Raw genomic sequence first — 20599 nt, 5'->3', positions numbered from 1 at the left:
AGTTCAGTGTATTACAACAGGTACCAGCAGAACAGTTATTTTACTTCAGACAATACATCTGGGGCGGGACGGTGGTGGGGGGGGTTGATGCATCTCATACAAAACCCACTTCATCATTCAGATCATATACTTAAGGAAAGCACTGTTGCATAGATAAACAATAAATTCTGCAAGTTAAATTAGCAAATTTGCTTGCCTGCTGTGCTGGCAATAATCCAAGCACAAATATCAACTCATTTTATGAATACACCATACAGCATCTGGATAATACTAGGCCTCAGTCAGCCTGAAAAGGACAACGCTAATGAGCAAGATTCAGATCCGTCTTTCACTCACTGATGCAGAGTGTCACTTTTCATCTGGAATTTATTCCTGAGTTTATCAAATGTGATAAACAGCTGTATCCTGGATTCTGTAACATTGATAGTCCCTTGTAACTATACTGATTCAGCTAACCTACATAATTACATAGGTACCATTTGTCTATGACCATCAACTTCGAGAGAATGTACGTTGTTGGGTGAAGTACAGCAAGCATTGATGCGTGCTTTTGAGAGCAAGGGTAATGAAGACAAAATCCACTGAACTCAATAAGACAACTGTTGGGTACCTCCAACTTAAAAATATTCTAACAATTAAAAGAAAACCTGAATCTCCAAAGGTAAAATGTAGGACACAGAAGAGGTCTTTAGCTGCTAATTTACTTTGTCGTTTCAATTTTCTTTCCCTTTCTAGCCCTTGAGGAAATTCAGGCAACGGTAGCAAAACTGAGGTACTTTTAAATATGATCCTCCACAGCAATGGCTAGCTTTCTCCTTTTTGAAATTGTTTTTGACCTACAATGTCTGCTGGATCTGCTCTTGAGAAAAGAATATTAAAAAGTGCTGTTAGATTCTCAAGTATGTTACAAACTCATTATACCTTGTAGCACTGAGTCACAGAATTAGACAACACAAGCAGGCATTTGATCCATCGTGCCTGGGCACTTCGTCAATGTGGCTACTTCATTTGTCCTAATTTCTTTGCTTTCCCCTCCTCAACACCTTATATGTTTTTCTCTCTCTCCTCGCGCCCCACCCCGCACTCCCTTTAAAAATTGTACTGTTCAGTTCAAAGTCTGTCATTTCATTACAAAATTAGTAACTTCCAAGTTGTCTTAATTTTCATTTCCCATCTGTCTGCCCATTTCAAAGGTACGTTCCCCCCCCAAAAGCTGTAGCTCTATCCTTCCTTTTATCATATTTCTGCATTTTGAACTTTGCAACTTTAAAATTATGCCCGGTTTAACTCTTGATATGTATATATAAACATAATCTGAAATCACTATGATTAACAGATATGTTAGCTATATGTAGTTACATTATATTCAGGTGTACAATCTCACATTTGACGTTGTGCACATGCCTCAGATCTCATGAGGTATCCTGACTTCATGAGGAAAAATATGTACTATTCAAGTCTCGTTAGGAATCCTAGTGGTTACTTCCTCCCCCAATCTTATTATACAATTAAAGCCAAGCAATTTAACAAGTAGAACTCTACAAGTACTGACAAAGGTTTATGGTTGGGTGCTTCAGAAATTCTATCAGACAATGCAGATCTGCTCTCTGAAGTTTCATTACTCTTATCCGTTATCCTAAAATGAAATTACATGTCAAATATGATTTGAGTATGTATTAGATACTAAACTTATAGTTCACTCTCTCAGTATTGGCAGTCTCAAAGTGCACCTTTTGACTAAGAGATTACTGCTACCTTTGTCAGCACCTGTCAGCCTCAAATAACATTAATGATCATGAGCAAACAGTGCAATTGTTCAAAAGCCCATTGAATTTAAAAGACTTCCCATGATGGATGAACAGGTTACTATTTTAAGTAACATTATTGTATGAAGTAATGTCACTAACCTGGCATCGGATCATTACATGAGTGACTTTTGGCTTCCCCTCACTGCTCTCTCCTTTATCATCACCAGTCCTCACGGACAGAACAAAATCTCCTGGATGGCTTTGGCTCTCTCGCACAAGGAAACTTCCTGGTTTTCCTTTCTCTGTCAGCAGCTTCTCCGCCTCTTTTCCCGAGAGGTGTCCATGGAACCACCTTGCACAAAAAGGAGAGAGTTAAGCCACCTAGAGCAACACCAGTTTACGCAACAAATAAATGTGACAAATTCAAGTCTCAGCAATAGCTCCAAGTAGGTATCAAAGAAAGTTCAAGAAGCAATTCCTCCAAGCTCAAAATATTCATACTGGAACTTAATTTTGGAAATTAAATCTTTCCAATTAACCTTTTTCATAAAAGGGCATTCTGTAGTACTCAGGTGTATTAAGATGACAATTCCTTGCATCGGCATTCATATTTCTGACTAGTCACCATGAAGTATTAACAAATTACTAAGGGAAAAGGTTTGCCCAGACACACCTAAGTTAGTTAGAACACAACATGGGAAAGAAAAATGAATCAGCTCTCACCCAATGAGGATAGTGGGGAATGAGAAGAGAGGATTTAAACAACAAGAGGCATGGCCAGAAGGGAACAGCACAAAATTGCTACCCCTCAGTCAACCGTGGCTCAGTAGTACCACTTTCAGCTGAGTCAAGAATTCGACCCAAACAGAGAACCAGGAACATCACTTGAGCTTGTCTTTCTGTATTGCACTGCCTGCACATTCTGTTGTAGAATCTTATCATGTACTATGGCCACTATTTGGCCCATCTTGTCAGTACTGTTCAAGTAAGTTTATGCTCTAGCGTCAGTCCTGCAAATTGTTTCAAGTACATGTAACTCATTGAAACTTCAAATATTTGACTTTGCTATACTGCAGGAAATTTCTCCAGATCTTAACTGTGAAGAAATTTCTCATTTCCCCCTCTATCTCTCTTGCTATTTATTTCAAAATTATAACCTCTCACCTTAAACCGGCATCTTTTAGTTTTGGACTCTCCTCCCTTTGGGGATAAGGCTTGGCTACTCACCTGATTGATGCCCCTCATGATTTTATAATCCTGTATAAGGTCACCCCTCAGCCTCTGACGCTCCAAGGAAATAAGTCCCAGTCTAACCAGCTTCTCCCTATTATTCAAATCCTCCAGTCCCAGTAACATTCTTTTAATTCTTCATTGTATCCTTCCTCATTTAACATCCTTCGAATAGCAGGAAACCAGAATCGAACACAGTATTCTAAAAGCGGCCTCACCAATGTCTTGTCTAGGCGTTACATGACATCCCCACTCCTATACTCAATGCTTTCTTAACAACTCAGCCTACCTGCGACACCACTTCAAGGAACTATAAACCAGCACGCTTTGTTCAGCAACACTCCCCAGGACCTTAGCATTAACTGTGCAAGTTGTGCCCTGGTTTGCCTTACCAAAATGCAAATCTTCACATTTAACTAAATTAAATTCCATCTGCCACTTCTCAGCCATTTGGCACATCTGATCAAAGTTTCATTGTTCTCTTGGATAATCTTCTTCACAGTCCATGATGCCATACATTTTGGTGTCATCCACAAACTATACCTCCTATATTCTCATCCAAATCTTTGATATAAGAGATGAACAAGATAGACCCAGAACCAATCCTCGCAGCACACCATGGTCATGGGCCTCCAGTATAAACAATAATCCTCTATCACCATCTTTGGACTTCTCCATGGGTTGAAAAACAAGTGTGAACAGTATTTCAGTTCGCTTTAAAGATGCAGCATTCCCTGCACAATCTTTGGTTTTAAAAAGACCTTCTCCCATTTCAGTCCACAATCAAAAATACAGGATAATTAAAAAAAAGTGTTTATCTTCCTTGAGTCTGGTTCACGTTTGCTATTTACTACACTGCCAAATTTTTCAAATATAGGTCACTGATATAAAGAAGAAATGTGCCCAATACAGAAATTTTATACTGAAACACTGCACATTCTTGCTGAGCTTAAGAAATCCATAACAGTATTTGGAGAGGAACAAGCGAGTTCTCAGTGTGCTAGCCATGCCACGAACAACAAGTTATCGGGGGAGTTATTTGACTGTAGCTCAAGGGAATACATTGAGCACAATTGGCCTGTTTTAATGCAGGAAAGCACAGAAAAGGCCAAAGTTCAAAAGCACTTTGTTGGCTCTGAAAGGAGTTTCTGAAATAAATGATATAAACACACGCTTTAATCTTCTCTTCCCTTCTCATATCTCAGATCCGTATATGAACCAAGCTGAGAATGAAAGGTTGAAAGTTTCCTCAATGTGCTAGCCTCAACACACAATAATTACATCTGGGATAGTTTCAACACAGCACGACTCAAAATACAAAAGTTGCCATGAAAGAATGACTCTTACATGGTGTTAAAGATAGCTGGTGTGAAAATTAGGACTGACACATTTAAGAGCAGAGCTTATTTCTGGCAGTTGATAGCTTAAGGGGAAATACTGTGCAGTGCACTTTATTTGCCATTAGTTGTATTACGCTTAAACCAGGAGTGCTTGATGCTGAAACTTGGTAGACAAGATGGAAAGGCAACACTTCCTCTCACACTCATTATTGAGCTTAACCCTGGGTGGGGAAGAAAATGTGTAAGCATTATCCTTTGCTTTGAAAAAACAGACAGCGTTATATGTTTAGCCAAACTTCCAGCGAACTCTGTGGACTAGTATGCTGTACAATTCCCACACTGCACATCCCTGATTTTGGCAGACACCACATCCATGCTGTTGAGAGTACAGACTCCTTTCCAGGGATGTGTCACAATCCTAATCACCTCATACTCCATATTCTTACATTTGGGATTCTATCCTGGTGCCTGCGCAGATATACTGCCTGATCCCAAATGAACGATAGTGCCAGCTTGTGTATTTAGTGCAGCAATATTTTATTTTTCATTTATCTGTGAGCTGCATTTAGCACCCACTTCTGGTTGCAGGTGTACAAATTATTGGCTCACTAGCAAACCAGTCCATTAAGAGGACAGTCATGTTCAAGTCATTGACACATAAACCAAAACCAAGCAAGCACTACCATTAGGCAAAGTCAGGTTTCTTTTTCTTAAAAAAAAGGTTAATAGACAACCTGATGTTTTTAATGACAACCAAACTGTTTCATGTCATTTTACAAATACCAACCTTTCAATCCAGGTTTAAATAAATCAAATTTACATTCTTAAATTACTATGGTGAAATCCAAATTTTCTGGATTAATAATTCAAGAGCATTACTACTATATCATTGTATTTTCAACAGAGGAATTAAAAAGATGAAGTAATAGCATTGTTTGCTACATCTAGATACAATATAATAATTGTACCCTAAACAGAATATATTGTTTCCCCTTGGAATCATTCTAATGGATGAAAGTAAAAGTAACAAAGAAACAGCATAAAAATATCTCCTCCGGAAATAACTGTCCACTTCGTGGAAGCACTATTTTTGGCTTAAAACAGTTACTGACAAAGCATAATTCACTCCCTTATGACAGAAGCCGAATACAAAATATGAAAGGGAAATTGCTTATTTTGTCACAAGTGACAGAAGGATCCATATAAGTATTCTTGCCTAAAACACATCTTGTTCTAAACTCCAAGCTTCATAAATCACAGTATAATGCTCAGTAATTGTCAACAGGAACCCTCTCATGCACGGTTCAGCACAAGGCTCGGCTTACCTCTCAGAGGTAGGATCAGCACAGTTCAATGGGTATTTTAGTTCAATGACATCGCCATTCTTTTCCTTGAGTTGTCCATGGTGCTCCATGTAGTACTGCACCAGCTCAGCCAGCGTAGCAAATTTTTCTCCTCCGTACAAATCATAATAATCGCCTGTATTCTGAATTTTAATGTGTGTTACTGCACCATTTCGCCTGAGGTATCAAAACATATGGATTAATGCATACCACAACCATTTTATTTAGTTAAACAAATTTATTTCTCTCCTTTTCTGGTTTTCAAATTGTTCTAGGGTTTGTCGTTCTTTGATTTGTAACATCTTCTCTAGCCCTAAATCTTTCAAGTTTCTTGACTCCTGCAATTCCACTCTCTTGCACAGCCCCAATTTTAATCAATCCCTGACCAGTATCCATATTTTCAGCTTTCTGGGCTTTGGGCCCTGGAACGCTTCCCTAAATAAATATTATAACGTATTCAAATTTTTGATGATTCAAAAACAGGTGGGAGGGTACATTGTGATGAAGAATCTACAGTGGATATAGAGAGGTTTAAGTGAGCAAAAATTTGGCAAAAACTTTAATAAGAGACCATAAAATATAGGAGCAGAATTAGGCCATTTGCCCCATCGATTACAAACCTAGGATCCTCAACTAATCCTCATGACAAGGTCATCACCCCCAGGATCATTCTTGTAAACCACCTCTGGATTCCCTCAAAGGCCAGCTCATCTTTGCTGATATACAGAATCCAAAAATCGCTTAATATTCCAAATATGGTCTGACCAGAGCCTTATACCACCCCAGCTGGACTTCTCTGCTCTTGTAATCCAGCCCTCTTGAAATGAATGCTAACGTCGCACTTGCCTTCCTAACTGCCAATTGAATCTGCATGTTAACCTTAAGAGAATCCTGAATAAGGACGGTCAAGTCACTTTGTGCTTCAGATTTCTGATATAGGAAACTATCAGGTCATGCACTTTGGTAGGAAGAATAAAAGGAAGATGATTATTTAAATGGAGAGACTCAAAAATGCAGGATAGGAGGATATACCCAAGATGGTGGTGGCATAACAGCACTGTGTGCAAACTCCTGAGCTGGGATTTGACTGCCTTCTTTGTTTTTTTTTCCCTGTTTATTTCTTCTCTCTGAAGGCATTTTTGGGCATCTTTAGTGGGGTAAGAGCAGGCCTGGCCTTCTGACCTTGTGGCAAAAGCAGGGGAAAGTGGGCCCTGCTGCATGGAAGGGAGACTGGACCCAACTATTCAAGATGGTGGCACCAGCATGGTAGGCCCATTTGCATCCCTTTGTTGCTCTCTCCTTTTTGTCTTTTCTCTTTTTCTTTTCTTCACCTTCCTGACAACACGGGGAGGCTGGAGCAGTGTCGGCAGTGACTAGACTGTGGCTCCCTGGCTTTGTAGGCTGATGTTTGGAATTGGGTGTGGCATCAGCTTCAGTGACACAGAGCAGGAATTCCTGGTTGCGGTAGGCTCGGAGCAGGGACGTTACAGACACTTTGCACAAGCCCTTGAACAGAGTTGGAACCCTAGCCAATGAAGATGGACTATGTATTTCCTTTTAATTCATTTTTACCTCAAAATGGTGGAAGATTGTAGCAACAGAACAGTTTTCACGGCATCTTCTTAGATATATGTGACGATAAATCATTCATTCATATGGATGCTCATGTGTATAAATGATAAAAGATGAGCACACAGGTGTAGAAAATAATTAAGATGATCAATGGAATTTTCGCCATTACTGCTTAGGGAGCTGGAGTTTACAAAGAGGAAAATCTTGTGACACTGTACAGGTGACGGTGAGGTACCACCCTAAAGTAGTGTACAGTTTGGATCCTTGCATTTCAAGGGATAAAGTGCCATTGGAAGTCGTTCAAAAGAGATTTGCTAGGCTAATTCCTGGGATGAAATAGTTGACTTAAACAGGCTAAGCCTTTAATCATTAAAGATTACAAGGATGAGGGGTGATCTGATTGAAGCAGATGTAAGACCATAAGAAATGGGAACAGAACACTTTGGCCCCTGAATTCTGCTCCTACATTCAAAAAGCTCATGGCTGAAGTAATATTCGTCATGCCCACTTTCTTGCCCTTTCTCCCACTGATCAAGCATCTATCTAGCTCAGCCTTAAATATACACAAAGATTCTTCCCTCACAATGGAGGGGCAAGGAGTTCCAAAACCTTTTACCCTCAGAAGAAATTCCTCTTCATCTCAGTCTTAAACTGGCACCAATCCAATTGGAGACTAGACTCCCTGGTCTTAGACTCTCCATGAGCATTTACCCTGTCAAGCCACTTAAAATTCCTATATGCTTCAACAAAATCAACTCATTCTTTGAAATTCCAGCAGAGTTCTAATCTGCTTAACCGTTGCTCATTAAACATTTCCTCCATTTGAAGGACTATCCTAGTGATCCTTCTCTGGACTGTCTTCAAGTATATAATATCTTTCTTTAAATAACGGATCAAAACTACTCAGTGGTCTCACCAGCATCTTATACAGTTGCAGTAAAGTTTCCCTACTCTTATACTTCAATCCCTTTAAGAGCCAACATTCCAAACTTTGGTTACCTGTACTTGCTAATTTTCTGTATTTCATAAGTACATCAAACTCCCTTTTGTGTTGCAGTTTTCTGCAGTTTAAACAATATTATGTTTTGTTCTTCCTTCCCAAAATGAACAATTTCACATTTTCTCACATACTTCATTTGCCAACTTATTGCTCCCTTAACTTAATGTCTCTCTAAACTGTTTGTGTCCCTCTCACAACTTGCCTTTCCGCCTATTTTTGTGCTGCCGGCAAATTTGGCTATAGTACATTTGCTTCCTTCCTCCAAGTCATTAATATATATTGTTAACAGTTGTGGCCCCAGCACAGATCCCTGCGGACAGTCCCAGTGATTACAGGTTGTCAACTTGAAAATGAACCCCTTAACCCCACTCGCTGTTTCCTGCCATTAACCAATTCTCTATCCATACCATTGTATCATCTCCAGACCTGATGTGACATTAACTGCTTTACTTTCTCTGCTCCCCTCACCCAGTAACCAATTCACCCATTAACCAATCTCCCCCTGAACTTGCTGCACTCCATTCTGAGGTCCAATTCTGCCTTTGTTATGGCATGCCACAGGAGTCAGTTTTGGGGTCTCAATGTTTCACAATGAGGATGAAATATTTGCTTCAAGGGTACCAAGGCGTGGCTGCTAACTTTGATAACACAAAGATAGGTAGGAAAGTAAATTGTGAAGGCGACAAAAGGAAACTACAGAAGGATTAATAGATTAGGTGTATGATAAATATCTGACAAATGCAATATAATGTGGAAAGATGTGAAATAGTCAATTCTGCAGAAAGAATAAAAAAGGATATTACCTCAATGGTGAGACACTGCAGAGCTCAGAATCATACAGCACGGAAACAGACCCTTCATTTGTCCATGCCAATCAAGTTTCCCAGACTAAACTAATTCCATTTTCCCAAATTTGACACACATCCCTCTAAACCTTTCCAATTTACATGCCGGTCCAAATTTGTTTTAAATGTTGTAACTATACCTGTATCAACCACTTTGTCTAGTTGTTCATTCCATATATGAAATCATCCTGAGTAAAAAAAAAAGTTACTCCTCAGGTAACTTTTAAATGTTTCCCTTCTGAAATGTAGACAGATCTTGCTGTCCAAGTGCAAAAATTTCAAAAGCTTTGTATGCAGGTGCAACAAGTAATTAGGAAAGCGGACAGAATGCAAATGTTAAGAGAGCTATTGTGGTACAGTGCTAGTGTCCCTACCTGCTAACTACAAAGCCTGGGTTCAAATCCCACTTGCTCCGGATGTGTATAATAACATCTCTGATCAGGTTAATTAGAAAGTATCTAGAATTTAATTGCTTACTGTTGGGGGAATTGAATACAAATTTAGGAAAGTAATGCTTCAGGTATCCAGGCAATTGGTGAGACCTCATCTTGAGTACTGTGTACAGTATTGCCATCTATGCAACAAAGGATACAAATGAACTGGAGACAATCCAAAGGTGCTGTCTGCAATGGATGGGTTGGTCTGTGAGGAAAGACTGGACACAATTCACTTTTATTAGCTGCAATTTAGAAGATTAAGTAATTTGATTGGATACTTTGTCTGGTGGACAATTTAGATCTAAGGGTCATTGTTCAAAAATAAGGAGTCACTGATTTAAGACAAATAAGAGCATTTTTTTGTCTTAGATGACTCCTTTCGCACTCTTCCTTGAAAGGCAGCAGAAACAGAATCTTGAATACTGTTAAGGTAGAGGTAATGGATTCTTGATAATCAAAGGAGCAAAAGGTTATCTATGTAGTTGGAAAAACAAAGTTGAAGTGAAAATCAAATCAAGCACAATCTAATTGAAAGACAGAACAGGGTCAAAGGGCTAAGTGGCCTATTCCTGCTCTTAATTCATTTGTAACTCGAGGCTTTAAAATAGGGGCATAGGGAGGAAGTGAACACGAGTGTGCCAGTTTGGAGGATCTGGGTAATAATCCGTCATGAGCAAAACACTGTGCAATTAATCTCACCTCAACAGAGTGAATAAGTGGCCTCTCCTCTGCATTAGGGAGCAACTTAAACTGTTCAGGTTTCAGCTTGATGTCATTAATTCCCACAATGCATAGATGCTAGGCAAGACACAATCAAGTGCAAAATTGCACACTATGGTGGAGGAGCCTTTGTATCATTAAACATAGTCAAAAAAAATGTCTCTTCAGCAAGTTGCATCTTGCCAAAGTCGAAATCAAGAAAAGGCCACCAGCCTTAGGAGAGTATTAATAAGGTGAGCAACTTGTGAAGGGGGGAGGTTGGTGATCCAAAGAGAAACAAGTGAAATGCAAAATATGTGAACTGATGGTACAGATCCACATACAAGAATATACTTCGAAACAAATGTTATTGTTGAACATGAGTACTGCATAGTCCTTGCCCAAGTCACTGTAGGTTTAAGTTCAATGGCTCACTTTCATCTCACCTTCGCAGACACGTCTAACACTAACGGTACTGAGAGACACTACATACTTAGAGATAAAAAAAGTTGTTGGAAAAGCTCAGCAAGTCCGACAACATCTGTGAAGAGAAATCAGTGTTAACGTTTTGAATCCAGTGACCCTTCCTCAGCACCTCAGGTTTCGGATTTCTCCTCTCAGATGCTGCCAGACCTCCGGAGCTTTTCCAGCAACTTGTTTTTGTTTCTGATTTACATCATCCACAGTTTTTTTTTGGTTTTTTTACATACTTGGTGATGCTATCTTTTGGTTGAGACACAAAGCAAACAGTTTACCTATCTGCTTAAATGGAATGTCAGAAATGCTACAGAACAAAATGAAAAGCAAGGGTATTGTTCCTGTGCCCTGACCAACATTCATTCTCAAATGACATGGCCAAACATTAAGAACCACAACACTGCGATGGCCGGGAACCGAACCCAGGTCAACTGCTTGGAAGGCAGCTATGCTCACCACTATACCACCATGTTATATTGGCAAAACGTTAACTCAATAGAAATTCATAATCTGTCAGATATTTCTATGCATACATCGGCTGTCACAGATCTTAACATAATAACATTGGCTTTGCTTTAGGTACTGCCTTGATTGTGAAAATGCAAACACAGAAGAAATTTTAGGGATGTCAAGAGGCAAAGTTCTCTATTTTGAAATATAGCTCCAGCTGTGTTAACAAGCTAACTTTTAGGAATGCTGAATGTGTTGCTCACCTTCACTTGCTTTGGAGTTTGCTTATAGAACGAAGACCTGCTAACCCCCTGAAGGGAACTTAGTGAATAACGCAGACCTGAGTCACATGAAGGACAGACCAGCCATAGGTAGAATGCCTTCTGTCAATAATCTGGCTTTTCTAACACTAGCCCCACCCCACCCAACACTGAGGCATGTTAGTTTAGTTTAGCAGCTTTCACTGCTACTTTTCTTGGCATTAGTTACAAATAATCACATGAATTGAATTTAATCCCACAGAGAAATACAAGTTCGCAACTTCTAAGTTACTGGTCCTGAACTACTGATCTAGTCTAACCATAATCCCTCCGATGACCAAAGCCAGCTGCCACGAGTGTGGCATCATTCTTAGAGTTTCCTGCTCTCACTTTCAGCAATACACAGCATGGCCAGTCCTGACTCACCATCACTGACTTTTGCCAATGAGCAGGGCAACTACTTGCACCCTTTCCTTCTTCATGCTCTCTTTAGCTTCTCTCTCACCTCCTCATCTTCCTTCTCTCACCATCCACCCCGCTTGTCATGGAGGAGTTGGACTAAAGGATCTGTTTCTGTGCTGTAGGACTCTAATTGCTGATATAGCAGGCTCAAGTTTATGTGCTAGTGGGGCTATCCCACCACTGTTGAATGAATTGATTGTTGTAGTCCATCAGCCTCACTCTTACCTCACTGAAAGTGTGAAGTCTCCAGGATTGCTCTTACTTGGTCGAGCCAAGAAACTCCCATCAACCCCCCTAGTCAGCAGCAAGTTCTCTGCTTCCACTCCAGTGATGTTGGGGTGAAACCACCTGGGAAAACAAGAAAAGCACATCTGGAAATAATTTGTCTTTCCAAATGTGTTGCATTAGACAGCTGGCCCTAATCAAGCTGGTAATTGAAAAACATTTCAGATACACCAGCTCTCCCCCAGACAGGTTTTACATTACACAGATAATCCAGTGAAAACAGCATTGAGAGATTATCTAACAGCACAGGCACTATGCCTTGACGGATTATATTTCCCCAAATAGGTCCTGTACATTGCTATAAAAATTTTCAATCATATTTTTCCAACTGGGTGTTTGGCTATTCCTTCAGACAAAAAAAAATTCAACAGATATGCAATTCATTTTGAAAGGAAAATAAACTACATTTAATCTTGCTTGAGAAATTAATCTTTTTATTGTGCTTACTATTGCTACAATCATAGTTTAGATTAAATAAACTGGTGGATCCAAATTAACCCATCTCTCAGAATGTTTAAAAACTCACATAATGCCTGATTCAAACCATTCCCTGCATTAAGCACCAGCTCTATTCTACTGATATTTTAAGTGCTGCAGAATCAAAGATTTTAAGAGCCTCAATAACCCAGTAAACTTATCCAGATGGTCCCAGATTTTATTCTTGTCAGTACAGAGAATCTTTCAATCTTAGCTGCGTTAGTGGAGATAAAACGGACCTCAATATCCCTGGGTAAACAGCAGAATTCTGGTAGAGTTCAAATGTCATTGCTATTAGCCATTTCGCCTGGAGGTATTTAATGTTTTGCTCCTCCTCTTCAAATGGCTGGAGGGGCATGTGAATATCAAATTACAGTCATGGAAACTTGCCACTTTAGCATCTCGCTTACATACTCTCCTTATAATCACCAACACTACCATATCTATTTGTCCACTCTTATTTATGGTAGAAGTATCATTTCCAATATTTGCACATGGAAGTATAATTTGTTAAATGGTGCTGCTGTCTGTCTCTTTACCCCAATCACATTTGACCCTCCCTTTACTGTTCTATTTCTGCATTCTATTTATTTATTTGCTCACTACATCCTCACATCTAATGCCCTCGTTTCCATTAAAACAGTGACTCTCATACTCACCATTTCCCAAGAACAGTCCTCACCTCTACCCCTTTAAGTTCAATGATCAGCACCTTGAACAGATATGGCAGACATTGCAAAATCTGCCACACCACAAAGGACCATAGGTTCTGCTCTCCTCTAGCCAAATTGGTCATCGTTCTGGGATCACTGGCAATACCAAGATGCTCTGGCTTCTTTACTCTACTGCAAAATGTCTTCACAAACCAATCTCACCCACCCCCACTTTCCAATTAGTACAGAGACTGTAGAAATTTTTGTCACCAACACAGGGACTATCCAATCATCAGCTGCTTCCTCTTTAGGAAGAAGTCACATTCAGGACTAAGTCTTCAAATGACATTATCTAGTTCCTTTCCCATCTTCTCTCTGAGCTCATTTGTCTATGAGGCCCATACAACACCTAACTTTCAGCTCCCTCAACTTTAATCCCTCTAAACTGATAGCAATCAAATTTTCTTTCCTTGCCCCCAGGTTAATTGATTCTTAAAAGTTCATTCCCCATAGGTACTATCTTCCTGCCCTAAACAAACCCTCAACCCTTTTGTCTTTCTAAGCTGCCATCCCATCTCCAAATCCCTTTCCTTTCTAAAATCGTTGAACATGTCACTTCCTAAATGTGCCCATCTTTCCTGGAACTCCACATTTGAATCCTTGCAATTAGCTTTCCATCTCTGCCACTCGTCTAAAATGATTCCTACCAAAGTCACAAATGACATCCAAGTGAGTATAATAGAGATAAACCATCCCTTCACAACTTTTTTGCAGCCTTTGAAAAGCTTGACCAACACTTCCCCTGTCTTCAGTTGTGTGAGACTGCACTTTTATCTGACCAGTCAGAAAATTATCAGCAACACTTCCTATTCTCAACCCCATTTTCTTCAGCATCCCACCAAAGATCTCTCTTTAAATCCTTCCTACTTCACATCTGTATGCTACCTTTCAGTAACATCATCTGAATACAGAACACTGGTTTTCAAATGAACAATAATGAGTGACACTCAGTTTTAAAAATCTCTTGGAATGTGGAGGTCACTAGCTAGGCCAGCATTTATTGCTCATCCCTAATTGCCTAGAGTCAACCACATTTCTGTGGGTCTGAAGTCACACATAGGCGTGCCCAGATAAGGATAGCAATGTGTTTTTAGATCAACCAACTGTGGTAACAGGTCAGGCAGCATCAGTACAGCAGGAAAATCGATGTTTCGGGCAATAGCCCTTCATCAGGAATAGAGGCAGGGAGCCTCCAGGGTGGTGAGATAAATTTGGGGGGCGCGCAGGGCTGGGGAAAAGGTAGCAGAGAGTACAATAGGTGAATAGGGGTGGGGATGGAGGCGATAGGTCAGAGAGGGTGGTGGGGGACCACCCTCAACATCATACTGATTGTCCAGCATGCAGTATTGGACGAGGAGAAATTTTGAAACGGTTAAAAGTGGATAAATCTCCAGGACCTGATCAGGTGTACCCAAGAACTCTGTGGGAAGCTAGAGAAGTGATTGCAGGGCCTCTTGCTGAGATATTTGTATCATCAATAGTCACAGGTGAGGTGCCAGAAGACTGGAGGTTGGCAAACGTGGCGCCACTGTTTAAAAAGGGTGGTAAGGACAAGCCAGGGAACTATAGACTAGTGAGCCTGAAGTCGGTGGTGGGCAAGTTGTTGGAGGGAATCCTGAGGGACAGGGTTTCCATGTGTTTGGAAAGGCAAGGACTGATTCGGGATAGTCAACATGGCTTTGTGCGTGGGAAATCATGTCTCACAAACTTAATATTGAGTTTAATTTTTTGATGAAGTAACAAAGAAGATTGATGATGGCAAAGCGGTAGATGTGATCTATATGGACTTCAGGAAGGCGTTCGACAAGATTCCCCATGGGAGACTGATTAGCAAGGTTAGATCTCATGGAATACAGGGAGAACTAGCCATTTGGATAGGTGGTGGGTGGAGGCCTGTGACCAGTGGAGTGCCACAAGGATCGGTGCTGGGTCCTCTACTTTTTATCATTTATATAAATGATTTGGATGCGAGGATAAGATGTACAGTTAGTAAGTTTGCAGATGACACCAAAATTGGAGGTGTAGTGGACAGCGAAGAGGGTTACCTCAGATTACAACAGGATCTGGACAAGAGGTGCCAATGGGCTGAGAAGTGGAAGATGGAGTTTAATTCAGATAAATACGAGGTGCTGCATTTTGAGAAAGCAAATCTTAGCAGGACTTATACACTTAATGGTAAGGTCCTAGGGAGTGTTGCTGAACAAAGAGACCTTGGAGTGCAGGTTCATAGCTCCTTGAAAGTGGAGTCGCAGGTAGATAGGATAGTGAAGGCGGCATTTGGTGTGCTTTCCTTTATTGGTCAGAGTATGGAGTACAGGAGTTGGGAGGTCATGCTGCAGCCGTACAGGACATTGGTTAGGCCACTGTTGGAATATTGCGTGCAATTCTGGTCTCCTTCCTATCCGAAAGATGTTGTGAAACTTGAAAGGGTTCAGAAAAGATCTACAAGGATGTTGCCAGGGTTGGAGGATCTGAGCTACAGTGAGTGGCCGAACAGGCCGTTTTCCCTGGATCATTGGAGGCTGAGGGGTGACCTTATAGAGGTTTACAAAATTATGAGGGGCATGGATAGGATAAATAGATAAAGTCTTTTCTCTGGGGTCGGGGAGTCCAGAACTAGAGGCATAGGTTTAGGGTGAGAGGGGAAAAGATATAAGACAGACCTAAGGGGCAACTTTTTCACGCAGAGGGTGGTACGTGTATGGAATGAGCTGCCAGAGGATGTGGTGGAGACTGGTACAATTGCAACATTTAAGAGGCATTTGGATGGGTATACGAATAGGAAGGGTTTGGAGGGATATGGGCTGGGTGCTGGCAGGTGGGATTAGATTGGGTTGGAATATCTGGTCGGCATGGACGGATTGGACCGAAGTGTCTGTTTCCATGCTGTACATCTCTGTGACTCTATTAGAAATGCCAAAGACACCTCTGAACAACTGATTTCACACCTCACCCGAGCAACCATCAGAACTTGGAGTAGAAGTAGGCAATTCAGCCTTTTGAGCCTGCTCCGTCATTCAATATGATCATGGCCAAGCTCACTTTGGCCTCAACTCCACTTGCCTGCCCACTCTCCAAAACTCTTCAGCCCATAACTAATTAAAAACTTGTTTATCTCCTCAGATTTACTCAATGTCCCAGCATCCACCATACGTCAATTGACGATCCTTTGAAAGAAGTAATTTTGCCTCATCTGTTCTATGCTAGTCAGCCCTTATCCTAAAACCGTGACAACTCATTCTGAATGGTCCCACAAGAGGAAACATCCTCGCTATATCTACTTTGTCAACCACCTTTAATATCTATTATATCTCAATTAGATTTCCTCTCGTTCTTTTAAACTCCAGAAAGCTAAGGCCTAAACTGCTCAATCTCTCTTCACATGACAAACTCCTCATCTCTAGAAATAATCTAGTCAACCTCCTCTGAAACTACATTTCTCAAGTAAAAAGGCCAAAACTTTACACAGTACACCCGAACCAAAATGTTTTCAACTGTGTTCTACTTGACTGCAAGATGTACTTCTGACCATGCAATCAGGTCATCACTAATATTGCTCCTTTGCAGTTTATTTGCTTCAACTATATTTTTATTACTATAAAAATATTTCAGCAAACCATTAGGTGGCTTCCTGCATTCTGTAAACTTAAGGACATCCTAAACTCTATGGGCTTGTGTCCTATCTCTCACCAAATCCAGTTCAATCCACACCTCTCCTGCTCGCAAACATACAATGGCTCCCTATTAAAATTTTAATCATTTTCAAATCCTTCCATGACCCTGATGCTCTGATTCATAATGTAGAAGAGTTAGAATCTTTTCCAGATCCACTGCTTTTTGATTATCTGCAATCCTGGATTTCCGCTTGAGCATCCCTGATTTTACTCACCACTATCTGTGATCATAATTTCAGGAATCAAAGTCCCCATTTCATTAACACCTTCCCTAGATTTCTGTCTCGTGATCTCTTTGAAGGTGGTTTTTGTCACCTACCCCAATACCTCCTGTATTGCATGGTGTCAAATTTGGTGAAACATCATGGAACATTTTACTATGCAAAGCACTTTGTAAAAATCAGCTGTTATTTTTACAGTTACAGGTTATTCTGGTGTAATGCGTGTTTTATCAACTCGAATTGGCTATAATGCGACTCACAAATTAAGGACGCTGTTTGAATAACATGAACTTTCTACTGAATGGATATAGCAATTTTCTAGTGATCTTCTACAGCAGTTTTCTATCAAGTCTTCCCAGAATACAATTTCTATAGTGAGAGGTTGCAGAGGAACGCAATTGTCATGTTCTAGCAGAATGACCTGTACATGGTTACTCTGCCTGCTCAGTGCTGTCATTATCTCTATAGCATCAACAGGCATTATCCCCTTGGTCTTCTGGGTGCTGGTCCTTTTGCAGTAATATGACCTTTGCTAAGTCATATTTTTCCTGCATACAACATGCAATGTCATTTCCTTTCACGTTGGTCCTTTTCTCTGCCTTGCAATCTTAGTAAATGTGGGTGGGTCTGCTTTGTACCATGTTTACAGAAATGTGCAACTGAGAAAAGCTGAATCAACTCCACACTTCCACTTGCACATGAATTGTACTGTCAAGGCTCAACATAATTGAAGTTCCTGTGGCAGTTCAGTGCAACCACAGTCAGTATTTCCAAGAAGTAAAAACACTGACATTTTAATCTGATGTCCTAAAGAATGAAGCAAGATCCAACAATTGAAGGGAATACAGTTTTACTCAGAAGGCCACACTCTCCAAGTAACACCCTGTGGCCTGAAGTTAAGCTTTTTGTAGACAGCACAATCATCCTCATTTGCAGTTAGTCCACAATAATTCTGCCGATTCAAATTTTCATTGGGTCAGGGTTTCAAGAAATTCAGGTGATATGGCAAGAATGGTTTTTGGTTGAAGTCTACAGCATATGTCTCTTGCTCAAATGAGACATAGGAGGCAAGAAAACTTTTTAAAGTTGTGGGTCTCACCAAGATCTTGATAACTTTCTAGTTTTGCCTTCTAGCCCTAGATTAAAGCTTATGAACTCCATACTACCAATTATGTCTAGATATAATAAAGATCTTGATCATTTCTCATCTCAATCTCCTTTTCTCTGACAATAACTTTAGACATGTCATTTACATCACATTATTTAAACTAGGATTATTCTTGCTCCTCTTCGCTACAATCCATTAGATTATCTACAACATGGAAACACACCAAGTCCAGATCAACCCTCCAAACAGTAACCCACCCAGACCCATTCCCCTCCATTTAGCCCTGACTAATGCACCTAACAGAATGGGCAATTTAGCATGGCTAATTCACCTGACATACAAATCTTTGGATTGTGGGAGGAAACCAGAGCACCCGGAGGAAACCCACGCAGACAGGGAGAGAATGGGCAAACAGACAGTGGCCAGAGACTGGAATCGAACTTAGGTTCCTGGCACTGAGGGGCAGTAGTGCTAAACACCGAGCCATCTGGCTGATCAAGGCCCTTTGCCAAATACCTTCACACAATGATCTAATGAGTGCTCTGTAAAAGATGGTATTTCAATTTTCATAACAAAATAGACAAAATGAATTTGACAAACTTAGACTCGAAACGTCAGGTCTTTTCTCTCCTTACAGATGCTGCCAGACCTGCTGAGATTTTCCAGCATTTTCTCTTTTGGTTTTAGACAAAATGAATTGTTCCCCCTTGACAAAGTACAGAGTGATTAGGTGGAATAATTTAAGTTCAATTTCACATTTTTGGTTTTTAAATTTGAAATCTTTTTTTAACCTTAGCCCTGAAGTTTGCACATTAATTTTAAGATAATTTTAAATACTTAATTTAAATTTTAAATTTCCTTGCATCAGGTACAATTTTACATTAATCTGACCAAATTTAACTGGTTTCATAAATGCAAATCACTGGTGAATCTTGCCTGACAGCATAGCTTTGAGGGACTTTTATAAATTGCTCAGTACCTTATTCCACAAACCCTAGCAAAAACATGATATTTTCACTGTGTGTCTGATCCCTCTCATTCACATCTCCTGTTATCAAAATGTTTTCTGCATTTAAAGGCATCATATAGACAAAAAGCTTCCAAATCAGCATTACTAGAGTCTTACTAGTTGGGATATAGTCGCCCATCTTTAGTTGTACTATTGTGGCTGCACATTTGTCCTCAACATATTCATACCCAACATAGGCGCTATTTATGAAGGTCCAAGTTCAACTCTATCTTCGGCACAGCAGTCTCTGAGCGAGAACTTGTAAGTACAGGTAGATACATTAGAGGTCAATGAGGGATTGACAACATGTTTGTGCCTAGCTGCAATACTCCAAGCGCTGCCTTTTGGCTCAGTGACTGGCTAGATCCAGTAGTGAGATCCTGCATTCCTGATGAAGGGCTTTTGCCCGAAACGTCGATTCTCCTGCTCCTTGGATGCTGTCTGACCTGCTGTGCTTTTCCAGCACTACACTCTCGATTCTAATCTCCAGCATCTGCAGTCCTCACTTTCGCCTGGATCCAGTAGTGATACTTCCCCTCTCCTCCCTCAGGGTCCCTTAAGTTCAGGCCAGGTTATCACTGAATGTCAGTATTTCCCAGGCAGCCGGGGGGCTGTTTCCATATTTCAGACCCCCCAAGTAGTGGCGTGGCCTCAGTCTCCGCCTAATACCCGCACTGTACCCACCCCGTCTTCCCCGCCATACATCCATTCCCCCTTATACCCACCTTCGGGATGTCATGGTGATGGACGGAGGGCACTCCCTCCGACACTGGCCTGCCGGTTATTTTCTGCCTCCGCCGAAAGTTGGGGCCGCCGTAGCTTCTATAGGGCGAGGGGCCCGGACTCGAGCTCAGGCCGCTCTTCCCGCCCAGCGTCTCTCTCTCTCTCTTTCTTCCCGGCTGAGGAACTAACAGCGACTACGTCGCGGGGGGGGAAGAAGTCATCTCCGCCCAGCTCCTTCTCCCTCCCCGGCGACGACGACGCTGAAAATTCACGTCACTTGGTCCAACCGCGCACGGATATGACGCACGCATCAGCCTCCTCGCTGCAAGACTGGGCGTAGTTGTGGAACGCTGGGGCAGAGAATGTCAGGCGACACCCCGAAACGCTTTTGGTGCGCGTGCGTAAAACTTGCATTCTCCGTGCCCCCTTCGCGAAACCCAGTGACGTCATTCCACTCGTCCCGGTTTGGGCGCCGCCATGTTTTTTACTGGCAAGACAACGTGCGCTCGAGCAAGGTTTTTCCGCA

General features: G+C 41.0%; 1 protein-coding gene across 1 annotated transcript in view; it reads right to left on the bottom strand.

Annotated features, from left to right (window-relative positions):
- The window catches only part of ptpn11a (protein tyrosine phosphatase non-receptor type 11a), a 58149-nt gene extending 37836 nt beyond the window's left edge, over positions 1-20313 (bottom strand). Inside the window, exons 1-4 of the mRNA XM_043715532.2 lie at positions 20076-20313; positions 12089-12211; positions 5644-5838; positions 1908-2100 (exon numbers count right to left, since the gene is read on the bottom strand). Of these exons, the coding sequence (XP_043571467.2) occupies positions 1908-2100; positions 5644-5838; positions 12089-12211; positions 20076-20089 (525 nt within the window). The 5' untranslated portion in view covers positions 20090-20313. The remainder of the gene's footprint in view (positions 1-1907; positions 2101-5643; positions 5839-12088; positions 12212-20075) is intronic.
- Between the last annotated feature and the right edge of the window lie 286 nt (positions 20314-20599).

Source organism: Chiloscyllium plagiosum, unplaced genomic scaffold, assembly GCF_037043375.1.
Source record: "Chiloscyllium plagiosum isolate Xiang-an unplaced genomic scaffold, Cpla_swu_hap1 HiC_scaffold_24, whole genome shotgun sequence".
NCBI lineage: Eukaryota > Metazoa > Chordata > Chondrichthyes > Orectolobiformes > Hemiscylliidae > Chiloscyllium > Chiloscyllium plagiosum.
Note: the sequence above shows the minus strand (reverse complement) of the source record. Positions and strands in the feature narration are given on the sequence as shown.